This window comes from Trichechus manatus, unplaced genomic scaffold (genome assembly GCF_000243295.1).
Source record: "Trichechus manatus latirostris isolate Lorelei unplaced genomic scaffold, TriManLat1.0 scaffold00309, whole genome shotgun sequence".
Classification (NCBI taxonomy): Eukaryota; Metazoa; Chordata; class Mammalia; order Sirenia; family Trichechidae; genus Trichechus; species Trichechus manatus.
The window spans coordinates 983,379-1,001,088 of record NW_004444245.1 but is presented as its reverse complement, the minus strand read 5'-3'; the positions used below and the strand labels follow the sequence as shown (position 1 = coordinate 1,001,088).

The 17,710-nt window shown below is 52.2% G+C and overlaps 1 protein-coding gene across 1 annotated transcript; it reads right to left on the bottom strand.

Moving 5' to 3' along the window:
- Positions 1-389: 389 nt before the first annotated feature.
- Positions 390-7,992, bottom strand: ATP6AP1 (ATPase H+ transporting accessory protein 1). The gene is made up of 10 exons (XM_004390589.2): positions 7,837-7,992; positions 7,441-7,567; positions 5,019-5,093; positions 4,612-4,805; positions 4,153-4,193; positions 3,186-3,271; positions 2,556-2,794; positions 1,816-1,863; positions 1,496-1,727; positions 390-1,278 (listed from the first exon to the last, which is right to left on the bottom strand). The coding sequence occupies exons 1-10, from the start codon at positions 7,983-7,985 to the stop codon at positions 1,069-1,071; spliced, it is 1,401 nt and encodes a 466-aa protein (XP_004390646.1). The 5' UTR covers positions 7,986-7,992; the 3' UTR covers positions 390-1,068.
- Between the last annotated feature and the right edge of the window lie 9,718 nt (positions 7,993-17,710).

Here is a 17,710-nt window from a genome sequence, read left to right as displayed (position 1 = left end):
TGCTCTGGGGCGCACCTCGGCCACGCACCGCTGCGGAGGGCCGGGGGCGGCACGCGGGGACGGGCGGTGCGGGGAGGCCGACCGCGCCCTACAGCCCTTCGTGCGGTCCTCCTCGTAGGGCTGAGTATCCTTTGTCATGGCGGCCTCTCCCCCCCACCCTGAGCTGCACATAACCGTGACTCAGCACCGCCCCGACCCTGGTCGCCCCCGCACGGACCCCACTTCCTGCTGAACCGTTAAGGGCCAAGCTGGCAAAAGCCTCTCCCGGCCTCTGGAGATGCTGCCAGCAGGACCCCCGCGAGGCCTCTGCATCTCTTGGCCGTCTCCGCCACATCCCGCATCTCAAGCCCCCTTCTGCCCATGGAGAAATGAGGAACCGGAGGCCCAACTCATGGTGACCCGTTTTTATTAGTAAGCAAACTAAGTGCCCCCAGGCTCCTGCCAGGCACTCCTGGTGGGAAAATGCCAGAAACACAGTGATCACACTCAACCCAGCTGCCATGGAGGTTCCTTCCTTCTCAGACCACAGAAACAAACCCCATTGTACTGCTTATTTTTAGCTCGACATCACCAAAAAACGGATCAAGTAAGGACAGCCAAGTAGGACACGCAGTTAAATACTACTTCCATACCCCCCAAACTCAGGGACTATCAAGCTCCGGGCTGCTGCAGGGAGCCCCACAAAGCTTGGGGAGGGGGCATTTGCTACACAAAAGCAATGTAAACAGCAAGGGGTGATGTTCGAGAGACGGGAATAAGGAGAAAGGGGGAGGAAGGGTCCCTAGAATTAACGTTCCCTCCCCCTCACAACGACTGAGCCTCGGAGATCTGTCTAATATCTACGCAAAATATATGTACATCTTGTTGGTAGACACGGTGGCGGCGGTGGGGGCAGCCCCAGGGAAGCCCCTCGGGGTGGAAGAGAGGAGGAAGCAAGCCGGGGTGAGGGAGCTTGGGGTTCATGCTATGAGAGGAAAGGGGAGGCAGGCCAGCAGCCCTCCAGTCCAGCGTGACCAGAGGTGGAAAAGTGACAGCCACGGCTCTCGGCCCCCCAGCAACGTGGGGTGGTCACACGATTTGGGTCAGAGAGATAGCAGGGCCCTTGTGGTCGTCGAAGCGGTCCATGGTCTTGAGGCTGAGGATCATGTGCAGGCCGTAGGTGAAGATGAAGAGCATTAAGAGGGAGGTCAGCAGCCCCATCCAGATGCCCGGGGAGAAAAAGCCGGCACAGTCACTGGCGTAGGAGAACTGCTCGCCCGTCACATTGAAGGCCTGGATCTGGGGCCAGACAAGACATAGTCAGGGTGGCCCTCATGGCCCCACACAGTGAGGATGTCCAGCAAGGGCTGGGATCCCCAGGTGGTGGACATTCCGAGTCTCCCAGGGCCAGGGGCACTATGGGAATGGGACTCTCAACTACAGGAGCCCAGACGAGGCCACTGAGACTCTTTAGGCCGCTCTCCCCCTTCTGCAGCCTCTGCTCCCCTCTCCATACCTGGAAGTCCCGAAGTGTCACGTCCCACGCAGAGGGCTGCGTGTGGGGCACGAGGAGATTGCCATTCTTGGTGAGGCTGCTGACGTACTGACAGTGGAAGGAGTAGATGCTGGGCCCAGTCACCTGGGAGGCGTTGAAGTAGGCGACAGAGCCATTGCTGTGGATCTCGAGGCGCTCCATGGTAAACCAGTGCCAGGCAGACACTGGGTAGAAGTGGCTAGCGAAGATGAACCTGGGGACGGGCAGCACGAGTGGTCAGGCGTGTGGGGCAGGCCGCAGCCATGGCCAGCCTGCCCCACCTCGGCAGCCCCAGAACTTACTTGAACGTCACCATGGTACCGAAGAGTTGCTCGTAGGTCAGCGCGAGTCTGGGGGGTCAGAGGAAAAGGCCTTGAGTGCCTTCAAGGACCAAGTTTCTCGGGTCTACTCCTACTTAAGCTGTCCCCAGGTCCTCATGACAACCGAGGAAGTAGTGCTCCCCCTTTACAGATGGGAAAACTGAGGCCCAGAGAGGGAGAATGTTTCCCCCAGTCACATTTCATTTCACCTCAGGAATGAACTAGAAGCCAGGTCTCCCAGCTCCAGCTCAAGGCTCGTTCCTCTGGTTCTCAGAGTCCACTGCCTCTTCTTTCAGTTCCATGTGGGGCTGCGGTGGTGCGTGGGTTGGGTTTTTGGGGGTGAGGGCAAATGGAAGAGTAGCAGTCTCTCTACCCACACAGCAAGGGCACAGGAACCCCAGAGCTGGCTCAGGAAGCTGGCCTAGTATTTGCCCTATGTTCAGTCCAGGAGATTCTGCTCTAGGGGAGGTGCCAAGTTCCCAGGTGACCATGAGGTATCAATAACAAAGGTCCCAACCAAGGCCCAGAAGGCATGGGGGAGACAGAGCTCTGAGCAACTCCCCCTCCCACAGCCCCAGCGCACGAGACTACCCACGTGCCAGTGACCACACCCTACAAGACCATGCCATCCCCACCCCCGACTGCCCCCCGCTGACCCTGACCCACAGGGGCAGGAACAGCACCTCTGTGGCCAAGTTCCTCCCCAGCCCGAGCGTCCTCACCCGGCGGCAGAGCTGTTCCAGAACGAGCCAGTCAGGTTGAGTTCCTGGGCCCCGAAAGTGAGGGAGGTCAGGTCCTCCGTCTGGCCATTGTAAGTCACAGAGAAGTTCTGGGCCCAGAGCAGGATCCGGGGGGCTGTGTCATTGTAGCTCACAGGGGGGTGAGTCACATCTGCCTCTGTCGCTTTTTCTAGCAGCTGCCGACCTAGACCCCCAGACACCATGGCTGCATCCCGGGCCACCTGTGGGGACAGCCAATGAGCCTTCTCACCACCCCACTGGACTCAAGCCCCAAACCAGCTACCCTGCCCTGCCCCCCTCCCCGGAGGGCAATCCTCTTCACCACCTGAACACCCACTGGCCAGACTCAGAGCCCTTCCTCCAAGAAGCCCTCCCCAGCCAGGCCGCAGCCTGTATGGTATTCCTAATTCCTTCATCTCAGGAACCACCTTGACTCATTTTCACATCCACCAAGCCATGAGCTCACGGGGCAAGATTAGCACCTACCGTCTGGAGGAAGCCCGGGTCCTCCACACGGAGCCACCCCATGTCAATGTCCTCAGCCCACAGCGGCCCTGCCTGGGGCCCGCCACCCGTCACCTCCCAGAGCACCCTGCAGGGAAGGGCACGTACCCTGGAAGGGCGGACTGCCGTGAGGGCCGCTGTGTACGGGACATCCTCGGACTTGAGTGTGCTCAGCACCTGCCCAATGACCTCGTCTACGTGGATGGGGAGAGCAAAGAGCTGGGTCACACGCTGATGATGCACAACGGGATCACCTGGCGGAGGTGGGAACTACCACCTGTCCCCACTGGGACGTCCCACCACCGCAAACGGCTCGTCATCTGGGCCGTGGTGCTTTGAAACCCCTTCACCGAACAGCAGCGGTTCCTCATCCCACCCTCCACCCAGCCTCCCCTGGACCCCAGAAGCCTTGGTCATGGATTCCCTAATGACAAGCTGTAACAAGGAGAAACGAGAAAATACACATAGATACGGATATAGGCATACGGGTACAGATAGGGATACACAGGTGTGGGCATGGATATAGAAATACGGACACAGATACAGCAATACGGATAGAAATACGGATAGAAATACACAGAACCGTGGCTATAGCTGTAACTATCTCCACATCCATTCACGTGAGGTTCCCAAGGAGTCCCTGGGTGGTGCAAACGGTTAAGTGCTTGGCTGCTAACCAAAAGGTTGGCAGTAAGAGTCCACCCAGAGGTGCCTCGGAGAAAAGGCCTGGTGATCTCCTTCCAAAAAATCAGCTGCTGAAAACCCTATGGAGCACGGTTCTACTCTGACACGATAGCAACCTCTCCTTCGGCATAACTGTCCTTCGTGGCAAAAAGCCATGTCCCCTAAATTGGATTTTCACATGTTACCAGTCTATTACTGCCAAAAGTCTTGGATTTATTCTGGTAGAGGGAAGCGAGGAGCAGGCAGGGCCTCCCTGGGAGTAAGGAGGAAGCTGAGGCGCTCCTGGGCATCTCTGCCGGCCAGCTCTTTGGGGTCGTGGCACCAGCCGTGTCACACAAGTGGATGGGGATTGGTGGGGGTCAGGTAAGGGTACATGTCCGATGCCACTCACCGTTGCCTGTGAGGACTTCCCGGGGAGCCATCACGCCAGCGCTGTCAGAGAGACGGAGTGTTAGTGCCTTCCTGTAGGCAGCCCCGGCCCTTGAGTGCCAACAGCTGGCCTTTGCACGGTCCCCCTGCCCTGCGCCCAGCCACCCTGCCACCTCCCACCACTCAGCAGCCTCCACTCAAGGCCAAGGCCTCGGAGTACTGGCTCACCGCACCTGCCCACGCTCCCTGCTCATTGGCCCTGCACGCTGCAGCTAGGGAGCCAGGCTCACTGCCCTCCACACACAATCCCCTCACTCCTCTGGCCACACAGGCACCTTCCAGAGGGGCTTCGAGGAGCCAAATGAAAGGACCATCTCCTTTGGTTGCACTGTGCTACCAGAGCCCAGGCCCAGGCCTCAATGGTCTCCGGGCCCAGTGGCTCCCCTGGCGCGGGAGCTGCAGGTTGAGGACAGGGCTGTACCTGGCTGTGTAGGGCAACCGGATGAGCAGCAAGGCCGGGAGGCTGGCATTGAGCTTCAGCTCCCGGAGTGTGGCCAGGTCCACGTGCAGGGGGCTGGCCCCAAGTTTCTCCTGAAGGTAGGTGGTCAGGGTGCTGACGGCATACCAGTCAACCGCAGGGAGCACCAGTGAGGAGGGGGCCAGGGCCAGGGCATTCTGGGGTCGGGGGGAAGGAAGGCAGGGTCAGTGAGGGACTAGTGGCTGGTCGGTGTCCAACCCACCCTGCAGCCCTGCCTGACACTCAGGGCCCAGGTCTTGTGACCGAAGGCACAGTTCTTACTGTGCTGGGGTGGGGAACAGGACGCCTGGATGCCACACACAGGGCTGGGGTGGGGTGCAGGCCACCTGGATGCCACACAGGGCTCTTACCTCCAGGTTCGAGAAGGCGCTGTCCTGCTTGTTGCCAAACACCCCACCGTATGCGGTGAAATCCTCGATGCTCAGCTAGGAGGGAAGCAGGGGGAGAAGGGCTCATGAGACTGGACAAGGTCAAGGGGCCGGGGCCAGGAGCGGGCCCAGCAAGCTGCATTTACAGAAAGACGTGGTCTGGTAGCGAGAACAGCAAGGGGGGAGGGTTCTCTTCCTTCCCTGCGGCGTGCTCAGGGCTCAGGCAGGGTGGGAAGACGGTGGTCACGGGGCTGGGAGGAATCGGCGCAGAATCTGTGCCAGCAGCTGACTTGTGGTCATCTCAGTCAGAGTCAGCCACCTCTCACAGAGGGACAAGAGGAACTTGGTAGGGAAGAGGGAAGCTGGGGGCTGGGGACCAGGGACAGGGTGGGGAGTGGCAGCCAAGGACATCCCCTGAAGGCCTCTTAGGATTGAAGGTGAGGACAAAGGCCGCTATGGGTGCAGGCTGGACTAGGACCCTTTTTGAAGAGGAGACAGAGGTGGAATCTTGGAAGATGCTGGCAGAAGCACTCAGTCTTTCGTGCTCCCCAGCCCACAGGAACCCCACCCTCAACCTTTTTCCTCCACAACCTAGAGATGTCCTTCAACTCCCACCCCCACCCCAAGCCAGCTCCAGCTTCCGCTGGCTTTTCTCAGTTCCGTCTGGAGGCCAAGCAATCTTAATCAGCTTCTCTAACGACACTGTTTAGTACACAAACCTGCCCAGCCTCCCCCGCCCCTCACCCCGGGCAGGAAAGCTAACCCACTTTAGGGGCCTCGGCTCTCCTCCCTAGAGCCAGGGGAAGCCAGGGTTCCTGAGAACAGAGAAGGAACCACTACTGTCCCATCCTGTCACTCCCAACCTTCTTCCATAGCCCGCCAGGCCTACCTCATCCCCAGGCTGCCTGGTGTCTCCTCCCCCTTCTCACGCACTACACACGCCAGCCAGCCAGCCAGCCAGCCAGCCAGCCAGCCAGCCAGCCAGCCACACATCGGCTCTTCCCCGAGCTCACCAAGAGCACTGCTGGCCCAGAGCATCTGCACCTGCTGTTCCCTCTGCCTGGAATGTCCTTCCCTCACACCCACATGGCTCCCTCACTCACTCAGTATTCCCTCCTCAGAGAGGCCTTGGCTGACCACCTTGAACTGAGACAGCATCCCCAGTCACTAGGTCCCCTAGCCGGCTTCCTTCTTTAAAGAATACAGCACTGAGACTATATTATCCACCCACTTCACAATTACTGGTCACCCCACGAGAATGCCAGCTTCCTGGTGACAGAGACCTGGGTGATTCTGCTCACTGTTATCCTCAGTACCGAACACCAACCAGTACACAGCAGGCATTCCACCTCGGCGAATGAACGAACGAACGAGGAGGCAGTCCACCTCGGCGAATGAACGAACGAACGAACGAACGAATGCCGTGAGACGAGACCTCAGCCAGATGTTTCACACGGCTTAGAAGAATTACCCCTCACGATCCTTTCGTGCGGGCGGCGTCTTCATTTTCCAGATGCAGGGACTGACATTCACAAAGATTCTTTTCTTTGTCCAAAGACTAGTAAGTGGTAGAACTAGACTGAGTTGAAGTCTGACTGCATTATTTGCCACCTCCTGGGAGGACTGGGCCAGCGTGACCACCACTATCTACCCACCAGGCAACAGCACGACCGCAGGAGCGGCAAAGGCCACTGGCAAGGAACGGTGAAACCGAGGTTCCACAGCCTCCCAGACACCGATTCTAGCTGCCTAGACTCTTCTCACGGCCTGTATGCCTGCTTGGAGGCCAGGGAGGCCCGATGGGAGGGGAAACAGCATACTCGTTACGAGGACAAACTGGTGGGGTCCAACATTCTCAAGCTGGAACCGAGTGTGGTGTCTATAAACCACGGACCGTTAGCAGTCATTGCCTCTTTACGAACCTGCTTCCTTGGCAGTGAAACCAAGATCATATCAACTTAGCACAGGCTGCACTCGGGAACGATCACTTTGCGATCATCCCTATTATCATCATTTCAATTAGAATCACAACTCTGCCACTCATTAGCTGTGTGACCTTGGGCAAGCCACTTGCCCTCCCTGGGCATCAGTCTTTGCATCTGTAAAACAGGGACGGAGGACAATCTCCAGCATAGGAGGGGGGAGGTCACAGCGTGTACCTGAAGTGCTTGGTACTGAGTAGGTATATGGTATGTGGCCCCTTTCATTCCCAATCAAGGCAGTGCCCTTCAGCCGCTCCCACCATTCCCACTGAAGCTTCTCCTACAGGCCTTCCACGGAGGCGCGCCACCCTTCTCCACAGCTGGGACAAGGTCACCGAAGCTTCCCTTGGAGAATGGGCGTAAGTATCGTGGGGGGAAGGCAGCCTGCCTGACTACTGATGACGGAGGCCTGGGCGGCGCACCTTGTCCTGCAGGAATAGCAGCACATTCCGGGGGCCCAGCTCGAGGGCGGGGTCCAAGTAGGTAGACAGCTGCATGTCGCTGGTGATGTGACCCTCGTGAGCGTCGGCTGCCGGTGCCCACAGATCCCTGCCACGGAACAGAAGAGTGCCATCAAGCGGGACGCCTGGCTTAAAAGCCGAAGCCCGTGGACGCCCAGCTCCCGGCTCGTGCGTGGGGCAGGGAGCTCGACCAGCAGAGCAGCTCTGACCCCGGCGGACTCGCCGCCGCTCCCCGGCAAGGGGCAGTCCCTCTCTGGGCCTCGCCTCCCCCTGCCGAGGCTAGTCCCGGGGTCAGGCGAGTGCGGCCCGGCTGCAGAACCCGCCGCCCCTGGAGCCGCCCCGGCCAGGCCCGCTCACCGGTCACTCGACCACAGCACCAGCGGCACCTGCTGCTCCGCCGCCACCGCCGCCGCCGTCACTGACAGCAACAGTGGCAGCCACCGCATCCGCCAGAGCGCTGGGACCCGCCGCGACCCCGCCCGCACCCGGGCCGCCGCCGCCGCCATATCCTCGGCCTGTACTGCCTAGATGCAGCCGCCGCCGTGATCAGGTGACCTCCGCCCCGCCCAAGCACCTCCGCGAGCCGCCATTGGCCCGGATGCAGACATGCTCGCTAGACCCGAAGGTGATTGGACGAAGCCCACGCCATTCACGGCAGCTCCTCTTCAATGGTTGGCTGTAAGTGTCTCCAGGCGCGCACTCTCCCAGTGGGAAAGAGGGCGTGGCAGAACTCAGCCGCTTCTCGGAACCCGCCCGCCAGCGCAGGCTGCAACCAGGGACGGGCGACCCCGACCGTTTGGAGAGAGCGGGGGTGGGGTTGGAGGGGGCGGGGCAAAAAGGGCGGAGCGGTCTCCGCTCCACAGACTCCCGCACGCACGCGTTCTCCTTGTTGTTAGGTTCCTTGGAGTGCGTTCCGACTCGTAGTGACTCTTTGTACAACATAAGGAAATACTACCCAGTCCTGCGCCATCCTCACAATCGTTGCTGTTTGAGCCCATTGTTGCAGACACTGTGTCAATCCATCACGTTGAGGAGCTCCCTCTTTTTCCCTGACCCTCTACTTTACCAAGCATGATGTCCTTCTCCAGGGACTGGTCAAAGTACGTGGGACGAAGTCTCGCCATCCTTGCTTCTAAGGAACATTTGGTTGTACTTCCAAGACAGACCTGTTCGTTCTTCTGGTAGTCCATGGTATAGTCAACATTTTTCACCAATACCACAATTCAAAGGCATCACTTCTTCTTCAGTCTTCCTTATTCATTGTCCAGCTTTCAAATGCATATGAGGGGATTGAAAACACCATGGCTTGGGTCAGGGGCACCTTAATCCTCAAGGTGACGTCTTTGCTTTTCAACACTTTAGAGAAGTCTTTTGCAGCAGATTTGCCCAATGCAATATACGTCGTTTGATTTCTTGACTGCTGCTTCCGTGGGCGTTGATTGTGGATCCAAGTAAAATGGAATCCTTGACAACTTCAGTCTTTTCTCCGTTTATCATAATATTGCTTATTGGTCCAGTTGTGAGGCTTTTTGTTTTCTTTATGTTGAGGTGTAATCCATACTGAAGGCTGTGGTCTTTGATTTTCATCAGTAAGTGCTTCAAGTCCTCTTCACTATCTGCAAGCAAGGTTGTGTCATCTGCATATCTCAGATTGCTAATGTCTTCCTCCGATCCGATCCTGATGCCACATTTCCTGATGCCGCATTCTTCTTCAGATAGTCTAGTTTCTCGGATTATTTGCTCAGCCTACAGATCGAATAAGTACAGTGAAAGGATACAACCCTGACACACACCTTTCCTGATTTTAAGCCACGCAGTATTCCCTCGTTCTGTTGGAACAACTGCCTCATGGTCTAGGTACCGGTTCTGCATGACCACAATTAAGTGTTCTGGAATTCCTATTCTTTGCAATGTTATCCATAATTTGTTATGATCCACACAGTGGAATACCTTGGCATAGTCAATAAAACACAGATAAACATCTTCCTAGTATTATTCTCTGCTTTTTGCCAAGATCCATTTGACATCAGCAATGATATCCTTCCTTCCACGTCCTCTTCTGAATCTGGATTGAATTTCTGGAAGCTCCCTGTCGATGTACTGCTGCAACCATTTTTGATTTATATTTAGCAAAATTTTTCTTGTGTGTGATATTAATGATGTTATTTAACAATTTCCGTATTCTGCTGTATCACCTTTCTTTGGAATGGGCACAAATATGGATCTCTCCCAGTCGGTGGGCCAGGTAGCTGTCTTCCAAATTTCTTGGCATGGATGAGTGAGCTCTTACAACGTTGCATCCATTTGTTGAAACATCTCAATTGGTGTTCCATTAATTCCTGGAGCCTGCTTTTTGGCCAGTGCCTTCAGTGCAGCTTGGACTTCTTCCTTCAATACCATCCCTTCTTGATCATATGCTACCTGTTGAAATGGTTGAACGTTGACCAATTCTTTTTGGTATAGTAACTCTGTGCATTCCTTCCATCTTCCTTTGATGCTTCCTGCCTCGTTTAATAGTTTCCCAGTAGAATCCTTCAGTATTGCAACTTGAGGCTTGAATTTTTTCTTCAGTTCTCTCAGCTTGAGAAATGCCAGGCATGTTCTTCCCTTTTGGTTCTCTATCTCCAGTTCTTTGCACATGTCATTATAACACTTTACTTTGTCTTCTCGAGCCACCCTTTGAAATCTTCTGTTCAGCTCTTTTACTTCATCATTTCTCCCTTTTGCTTTAGCTGCTGGACTTTCAAGAGCAAGTTTCCAAGTCTCTTCTGACATCCATTTTGGTCTTTTCTTTCTTTCCTGTCTTTTTAATGACCTCTTGCTTTCTTCATGTATAATGTCCTTGATGTCATCCCATAACTTATCTGGTCCTTGGTCATTAGTGTTCAATGTGTCAAATCTATTTTTGAGATGGTTTCTGTCTTCATTATCTAGTGCTGCTATAACATAAATACCACAAGTGGATGGCTTTAAGAAAGAGAAATTTATTCTCTCACAGTCTAGTAGGCTACAAGTCTGAATTCAGGGTGTCAGCTCCAGGGGAAGGCTTTCTCTCTCTGTCAGCTCTGGAGAAAGGTCCTTGTCATCAATCTTCCCCCAGTCAAGGAGTTTCTCAGCTCAGGAACCTCAGGTCCAAAGGACAGGCTCTGGTCTCAGCTTTGCTTTCTTGGTGGTATGAGGTCCCTCTGTCTCTCTGCTTGCTTCTCTCTTTTATATCTCAAGAGAGATTGACTTAAGACACAACCTAATCTTGTAGATGGAGTCCTGCCTCATTAACATAATTGCCTCTAATCCTGCCTCATTAACATCATAAAGGTAAGATTTACAACTCATAGAAAAATCACATCAAATGACAAAATGGTGGACAGTCACATAATGCTGAGAATCATGGCCGAGCCAAGTTGACGCACATTTTTTGGGGACACAATTCAGTCCATAACATTCCACCCTTTGGCCCCCAAAAATTCATGTCCTTGCAACATAGAAAACACATTCCCTTATCATATCATAGCAAAAGTCTTAAATTAACTCCAAGTCCAAAATTCAAAAACTCCTCTTCATCTGTGAAATCTAGAATACAAGTTATCTGCCTCCAAAGTACAATGGTGGAACAGGCACAAGCTAGACATTTCCATTACAAATGGGAGAAACTGGGGGGAAAGAAGGGATAACAGGCGCCAAGTAAGTCAGCAGAACACGTTACATTAGCCCTCAAGGCTTGAAAATAATCCTCTGTTCTCTGAGACCATTTAGACACTGACAGCAGGCCACTGGCTCACGTCCCAAGAATTGGATGTCAGACAATGATGAGCCAGATGCAGGATTCACATACAGAGTGAGAGAACCCCACCAGAGTACCCACTGCGGTGTGATGGGTCGCTTTTGTGTGTCCTTTCTCACCATGGTCTTGTAACTCCCACCCAAGTGATTGGGTGGGACTGTGCATGTAGGGTAATTGTGGCCCACCAAGGGGATTGGTCAGCTTTGTCATCCCGCTGGGCTTGATATGAACCACCCCAGAGGCAGGAAAGAGAGGATCCCACCACCACCAAGGAAGGACAGCCAGGAGCAGAGAGTGCATCCTTTGGACTCAGGATCCCTGTATTGAGAAACTCCTGGACCCAGGAGACAGCAAGCTGAAACCCTAAAGATGGCAAGAAGCGGTGGCAGGAGAGACTGGCAGGAGACCGTGCAGTGGGCTTCCTGGCCCACGGAGTGAGAAAGCTGACTGCCTTTGGGCCAAGGCTTACTGGCAGTGTGGGGTGCTTCTGGGCACTTACTGTTGTGTTGTTAGGTGCCGTTGAGTCACTTCTGACTCTTAGCGACCCTGTGTACAACAGAACGAAACGCTGCCCGGTCCTGCACCATCCTCGTGGTCATTGTTATCCTTGAGCCCATTGCTGCAGCCACTGTGTCAGTCCATCTCTATGAGGGTCTTCCTCTTTTTCACTGACCCTCTACTTTACCAAGCATGATGTCCTTCTCCAGGGACTGGTCGCTCCTGATAATATGTCCAAAGTATGTGAGACTAAGTCTCGCCATCCTCACTTCTAAGGAACACTCTGCCTGTACTTCTTCCAAGATAGATTTGTTTGTTCTTTTGGCAGTCCATGGAATATTCAGTATTCTTCACCAACACCACAATTCAAAGGCATGAATTCTTCTTCGGTCTTCCTTATACACTGTCCAGCTTTTGCATGCATATGAGGCAATTGAAAACACCATGGCTTGGGTCAGGCACACCTTAGTCTACAAGGTGACATCTTTGCTTTTCAAAACTTTAAAGAGGTCTTTTGCAGCAGAGTTGGCCGATGCAATCAGTCTTTTGATTTATTCACTGCTGCTTCCATGGGTGTTGATTGTGGATCCAAGTAAAATGAAATCTTTGACAACTTCGATCTTTTCTCCATGTCTTAGTCATCTAGTGCTTCTATAACAGAAATACCACACGCAGATGGCTTTCACAAAGAGAAGTTTATTTCCTCACAGGAAAGTAGGCTAAAAGTCCAAATTCAGGGTGTCAGCTCCAGGGGAAGGCTTTCTCTCCCTGTCCGCCTTCTCATCAATCTTCCCCCCGACTAGGAGCTTCTCTGCGCAGGGACCCTGGATCCAAAGGACGTGCTCCGCTCCCAGCGCTGCTTTCTTGGTGGTATGAGATCCCCCTCTCTCTGCTTGCTTCCCTTTCCTTTTTATCTCTACAGAGATAAAAGGTGGTGCAGGCCACACCCCAGGGAAATTCCCTTTACATTGGATCCGCGATGTGACCTTAGTAAGGATGTTATACAATCCACCGTAATCCTCTTTAACATAAAATTACAGTCACAAAATGGAGGACAACCACACAGTACTGGAAATCATGGCCCAGTCAAATTGATACACACATTTTGGGGGGGGGAAATAATTCAATCCATGACACTCTGTTTATCGTGATGTTGCTTATTGGTCCAGTTGTGAGGATTTCATAAAGTTTTCACTGGCTAATTTTTTTCAGAAGTACACCGCCAGGTCTTTCTTTTAGTCTTTCTTAGTATGGAAGCTCAGCTGAAACCTGTCCACCATGGGTGACCCCACTGGTACTTGAAATACTGGTGGCATAGCTTCCAGCATCACAGCAATACACAAGCCCCCATAGTACGACACACTGACAGATGCGTGGGGGTGGGCACTTATGAGCAGGGGCTAAAAGAGCTTTGTAACGCTTGGCCTGAGCAGGCCAGAGGCCTAGAGCCAAAGAGAGGTGTGCCGGCAAGCGCAGCTGAAAGAGGTTGTACTGATGGAAGAACTGTATCCTGAGTATTCCTGAGCCTGAATTGTAACCTGTTACTTCCCCCAATAAACCTCATAATCGTGAGTATTGTCAATAAGTCCTGTGCGGCCATTGCAACGAATTATGGAACCCAGTAGAGAAGTAGAGACTGCCATGGGAGGGATGGTTGGTGTCAGAGTTGGTAAAGATGGCAGAGAGAGGAGGCATGTCTGTCCTCTGCCTCACAGGAATCAGCCTTGGCCTGTTGATCTTGATTCTTCTTCCCGCTTGTGAAGAGAGAAGAGGTCAGACTCCACCCCCACGCCATTTTATACCCACATATATACACTGGGTGCAGCTCCCACCTCAGGGAAGCGTGTGACTTGAGTAAGGGTACGACTTGAGTCACACCCTCCTACAAGGTTGTGACTCAAGATACACTCCACACTAATCCTGCCTCATTAACATATAGAGGTTAGGATTTACAACACATAAAATGGAGGACAATTAGGATAATTACATCAGATCACAAAATGGAGGACAGCCACACAATACTGGGAATCATGGCCTAGCCAAGCCAACTCACAACACCAACCACCACAGCACATCTTATTTGCATGGTCCCACCCAATCATTGTGTGGAGTCACAAAGATATGGCTAGAAGGTCCATATTAAATAATTCACTGTACCACATTGATACAGACGAGAGGTACATGTCACCACTTAGAGGGAGGAGAGAAGAGGGTCTGGGATAGAATCCAGAGGACCACCAGTACCTATCATGGGTAGGGAGGAGGAGAGTCCAGAAAAGAAATCTGATTGAGAACTTCAAAAGAGGTGAGGGAACACCCAGGAAGAAGCGTGATTTCAAGGGCACAATGATTAACAATGTCAGTGTCAAATGCTTCAAAAGGGCAGATGAGGACAGAAAACTTCTTTTTTTTATTTTGTTGTGCTTTAGGTGAAAGTTTACGGCTGAAGTTAGTTTCTCATTCAAAACTTTATACACATATTGTTTGTCCTAGAGTAACTATCCATACTCTGATTAATGTAAAATTGAGAGATTTATTGAAAGAAAAAAGACAGCTCGAGCTGGGAATAGACTGAATTCTATGCAGTGGAATCCAGCAATCCAAAATGGTAACTCAGCAGTGACGTTTTATAGAAGGGGAACGATGGATATGAAACACGTTACTTGACTGGTATTTACAAACTTAGATCACTGAAAGACATTACTGAATTTGTAGTAGATCATTTTAAGGTAGGACTTCCTGTGGCATGAACTCGTGAGACAGGGCTTTCTGGGCAAGCTCTGTAAGGCAATTGGCTTAAAAGGGTGTACATCTCTTTCTTAGATTGGTTACCATGTGGTAATTACACGAGTATGTGACAGGGAGGGGTCACAGTGTAGTTATGTCACCACCAGATATTCTTCTCTTAGAAACAGTACGAAAGATGGCTGCCACTAGGGTGAAAATGGAACCAGCAAACCCAATCCTCCAACTGGCCATTTCATATCTTCTCAGGTACCTCAATTTCTTTTCTTTAATTCCCTTACACACACTGGTTGCAATCCCCACAATGTGACAGCACTGTCCCCCCTTTCCACCCTAGGTTCCCAGTGTCCATTCGTCCAGTTCCTGTCCCTTCCTGCCTTCGTATCTTGCTTTTGGGCAGGAGTTGCCCATTTGGTCTTGTATATTTCACTGAACTAAGAAGCACGTCCCTTAAGCGTGTTATTGTTTGTTTTATAGGTCTGTCTAATCTTTGTCTGAAAAGTGGGCTTCGGGAGTGATTTCAATTCTGAGTTAGCAGAGTGTCCGGGGGCCATAGTCTCGGGGGCTCCTCCAGTCTCTGCCAGACCACTAAGTCTGGTCTTTTTTCATGAATTTGAATTTTCTTCTACATTTTTCTCCCGCTGTGTCTAGGGCTCTCTGTTATGACCCATGTCAGAGCAGTCAGTGGTGGTAGCCGGGTACCTTCTAGTTGTGCTGGACTCAGGTTGGTGGAGGCTCTGGTTCATGTGGTCCTTTAGTCCTCTGGGCTAGTATTTTCCTTGTGTCTTTGGTTTGCTTCATTCTCCTTTGCTCCAGATGGGATGGGACCAATAGATGTATCTTCGATGGCGGCTCGAAAACTTTTAAGACCCCAGACGCTACTCACCAAAGTAGGATGTAGAACATTTTCTTTATGAACTATCTTATGCCAATTGACCTAGATGTCCCCCAAGATTATGGTCCTCAGCCCCCAGCCCCAGCAACTTGGTCTCTCAAAGTGTTTGGATGTGTCTAAGAAACTTCTGTGCCTTTGCTTTTGTCAAGTTGTGTTGATTTCCCCTGTGTTGTGTGTTGTCTTTCCCTTCACCCAAGCTAACACTTATCTACTATCTAGTTAGTGATTCCCCCCCACCCACCCTCAGAAAACTTTCTTGAATTAGCAACAACTGGCGACTTTGACAAGAACAATCCCAGTGTAAGGAAGTGAAGACGGGGTGTAGGATTGTCCTTTCTCGAAGTTTGCCTTAAAGGGAAGAAACAGAGTGACAGAGTCAGAAAATGGGGGACACTTCCTCAAACAAGTTGGGAGACTTTCCTCTTTTCTGTGTCAATTTTTGTTTCTCAGATTGGTGAATGAAGCAGCAAATGAGACTGTTTATGTACAACCAAACACCTCGTGGGATTTGGTTTCTTGGTTTGGAGGTTTAGGGTCATGGTTTACGTGGGACAGCCCAATTAATTGGCCTAATAATGTGTTTAGTGCTTCTGTTCTACCTCCTAGTTGGTTACATAGTGCCTGGGCCATCCAAGACACAACAATTGGTCTCTATTCGCCTGCAGCAACAGAGGAAGAGAGACAGGAATAGAAGAAGGAAACGGAATGTGTGGCTAATTGCCTCCGTAAACTACCTCCTTTGCCATAAGACCGGAAGAACGAGATGGTTCCTGGCTATCATTACTGAACATTTTGATTAAAGATTGCCTAGAAGAATCCTGATCAGACGGAGGCATGGTCAACATGGCAGAGTAGTTAGATGCTTCCTATATCCCTCTTACAACAAAGACCTGGAAAAACAAGTGATATGATTCTACGTGAACATCTGGCAGCCCTAAACAAGGCAAGGTTAAGAAGTCCATCTGAGTCATACGGGAGAGGAAGACCGTTTGGAAGAGGTGAGGAGCGCTAGAACCGTGGCAGCAGCGAAACTGCAGAGACACCTCCACGTCGGTCCGCGGTGAAGCAGGCAAACAGCTGTGCTGTACGCACGCTGAAGAAGCAGCTTCCACATCGAGAGAGACCCGGCAGCAGAGATTCTGCCTGGACACTCTGAACCAGTGAAGAGCACCTCCCAAGAGGCTAGGGTAAGTACATGCGCACACCCTTTCGCGGCGATTTAAAAAAAAAAAAAAAAGCCCATTTGGGAAAAACCTCTCTCCCTTTTACCTCCTCCCTCCGCGCTCTGCACTGGATCTGGGAAAAACCTCTCTTCCTTTTACCTCCTCCCTCCCCGCTCTGCACCATGAGTCCACTGGGCCGAAAGTAGATCCCAAAAGGCGTCCTGACCCATTCTCCTGGCCTTGGAGAGGGAACAAACAAGCTGCTGGCTACCCTAGGCCAGGAACACAGGGTCGGCACAGCTCCTTTGCTGGCCACAGAAATCAGGGGTCTGCAGACTCTGAGGGCCTTACACTCCTTTATAGACTTGTGGGGACCCATCTCAACAGTGTTAGCCCTCACTGCCACAGTACAACAGGGCAAACATCTGAGTTTAACTTCAACTGCTTCAGCTGTGAACGAGCAGATTTGTGACCCTCGAAAAAGCCCTGCCCCTCAAGTAGGCACTTTTATTGATCTGCAGCAGGGTCTTGAGGACTGGTGGTAGCTCCTAAAGTGCCTAGTCACCTGCTACAGGAGTTCAAAAGTGGTGCCCTCAAGTCTTTGCAGCCAACAGAGTGGGGTGCTCTTAGCCCGGCTGCAAAACTCACCTACCTATTCACCCTAGAGAATAGGGACACACTTTTCTTTCAGACTCCCTGGGCACCCGTCAGCCCCCTGCCTGGCTCAGCGTGTGATCCCCTACCACAGCCAGAGTCCAGTGCCTGCACCAATCACCCATGCCTCTCTAGGACTGGGGGTGAGAGTCTGCATCACACACTTGGTGACCGACTGCCTGCACACCCGACCTGATCCCATATAGGAAATTTTAATGGACTCCGGCGTGCACATACTTAGTTACAGAACTGATTACCTGGTGACAGGACATTAGAGATCCAAAGATGTCAAAAATCAAACTAGTGCACACGAGCAGCCTATTTGGGCATATCAAAACCAAACAAAATAAGAAGTTATGTCTCACTAAACAAACACAAAGTAAAATTATAATAAATTTTTGATGGCTCGGAGACAACAGTCAATGTCAAGTCCCATAAAGAGGCAGTCCATGATGGCTACAGCAAGCTCCCAAAATAAAGAATCAATAAATTCTC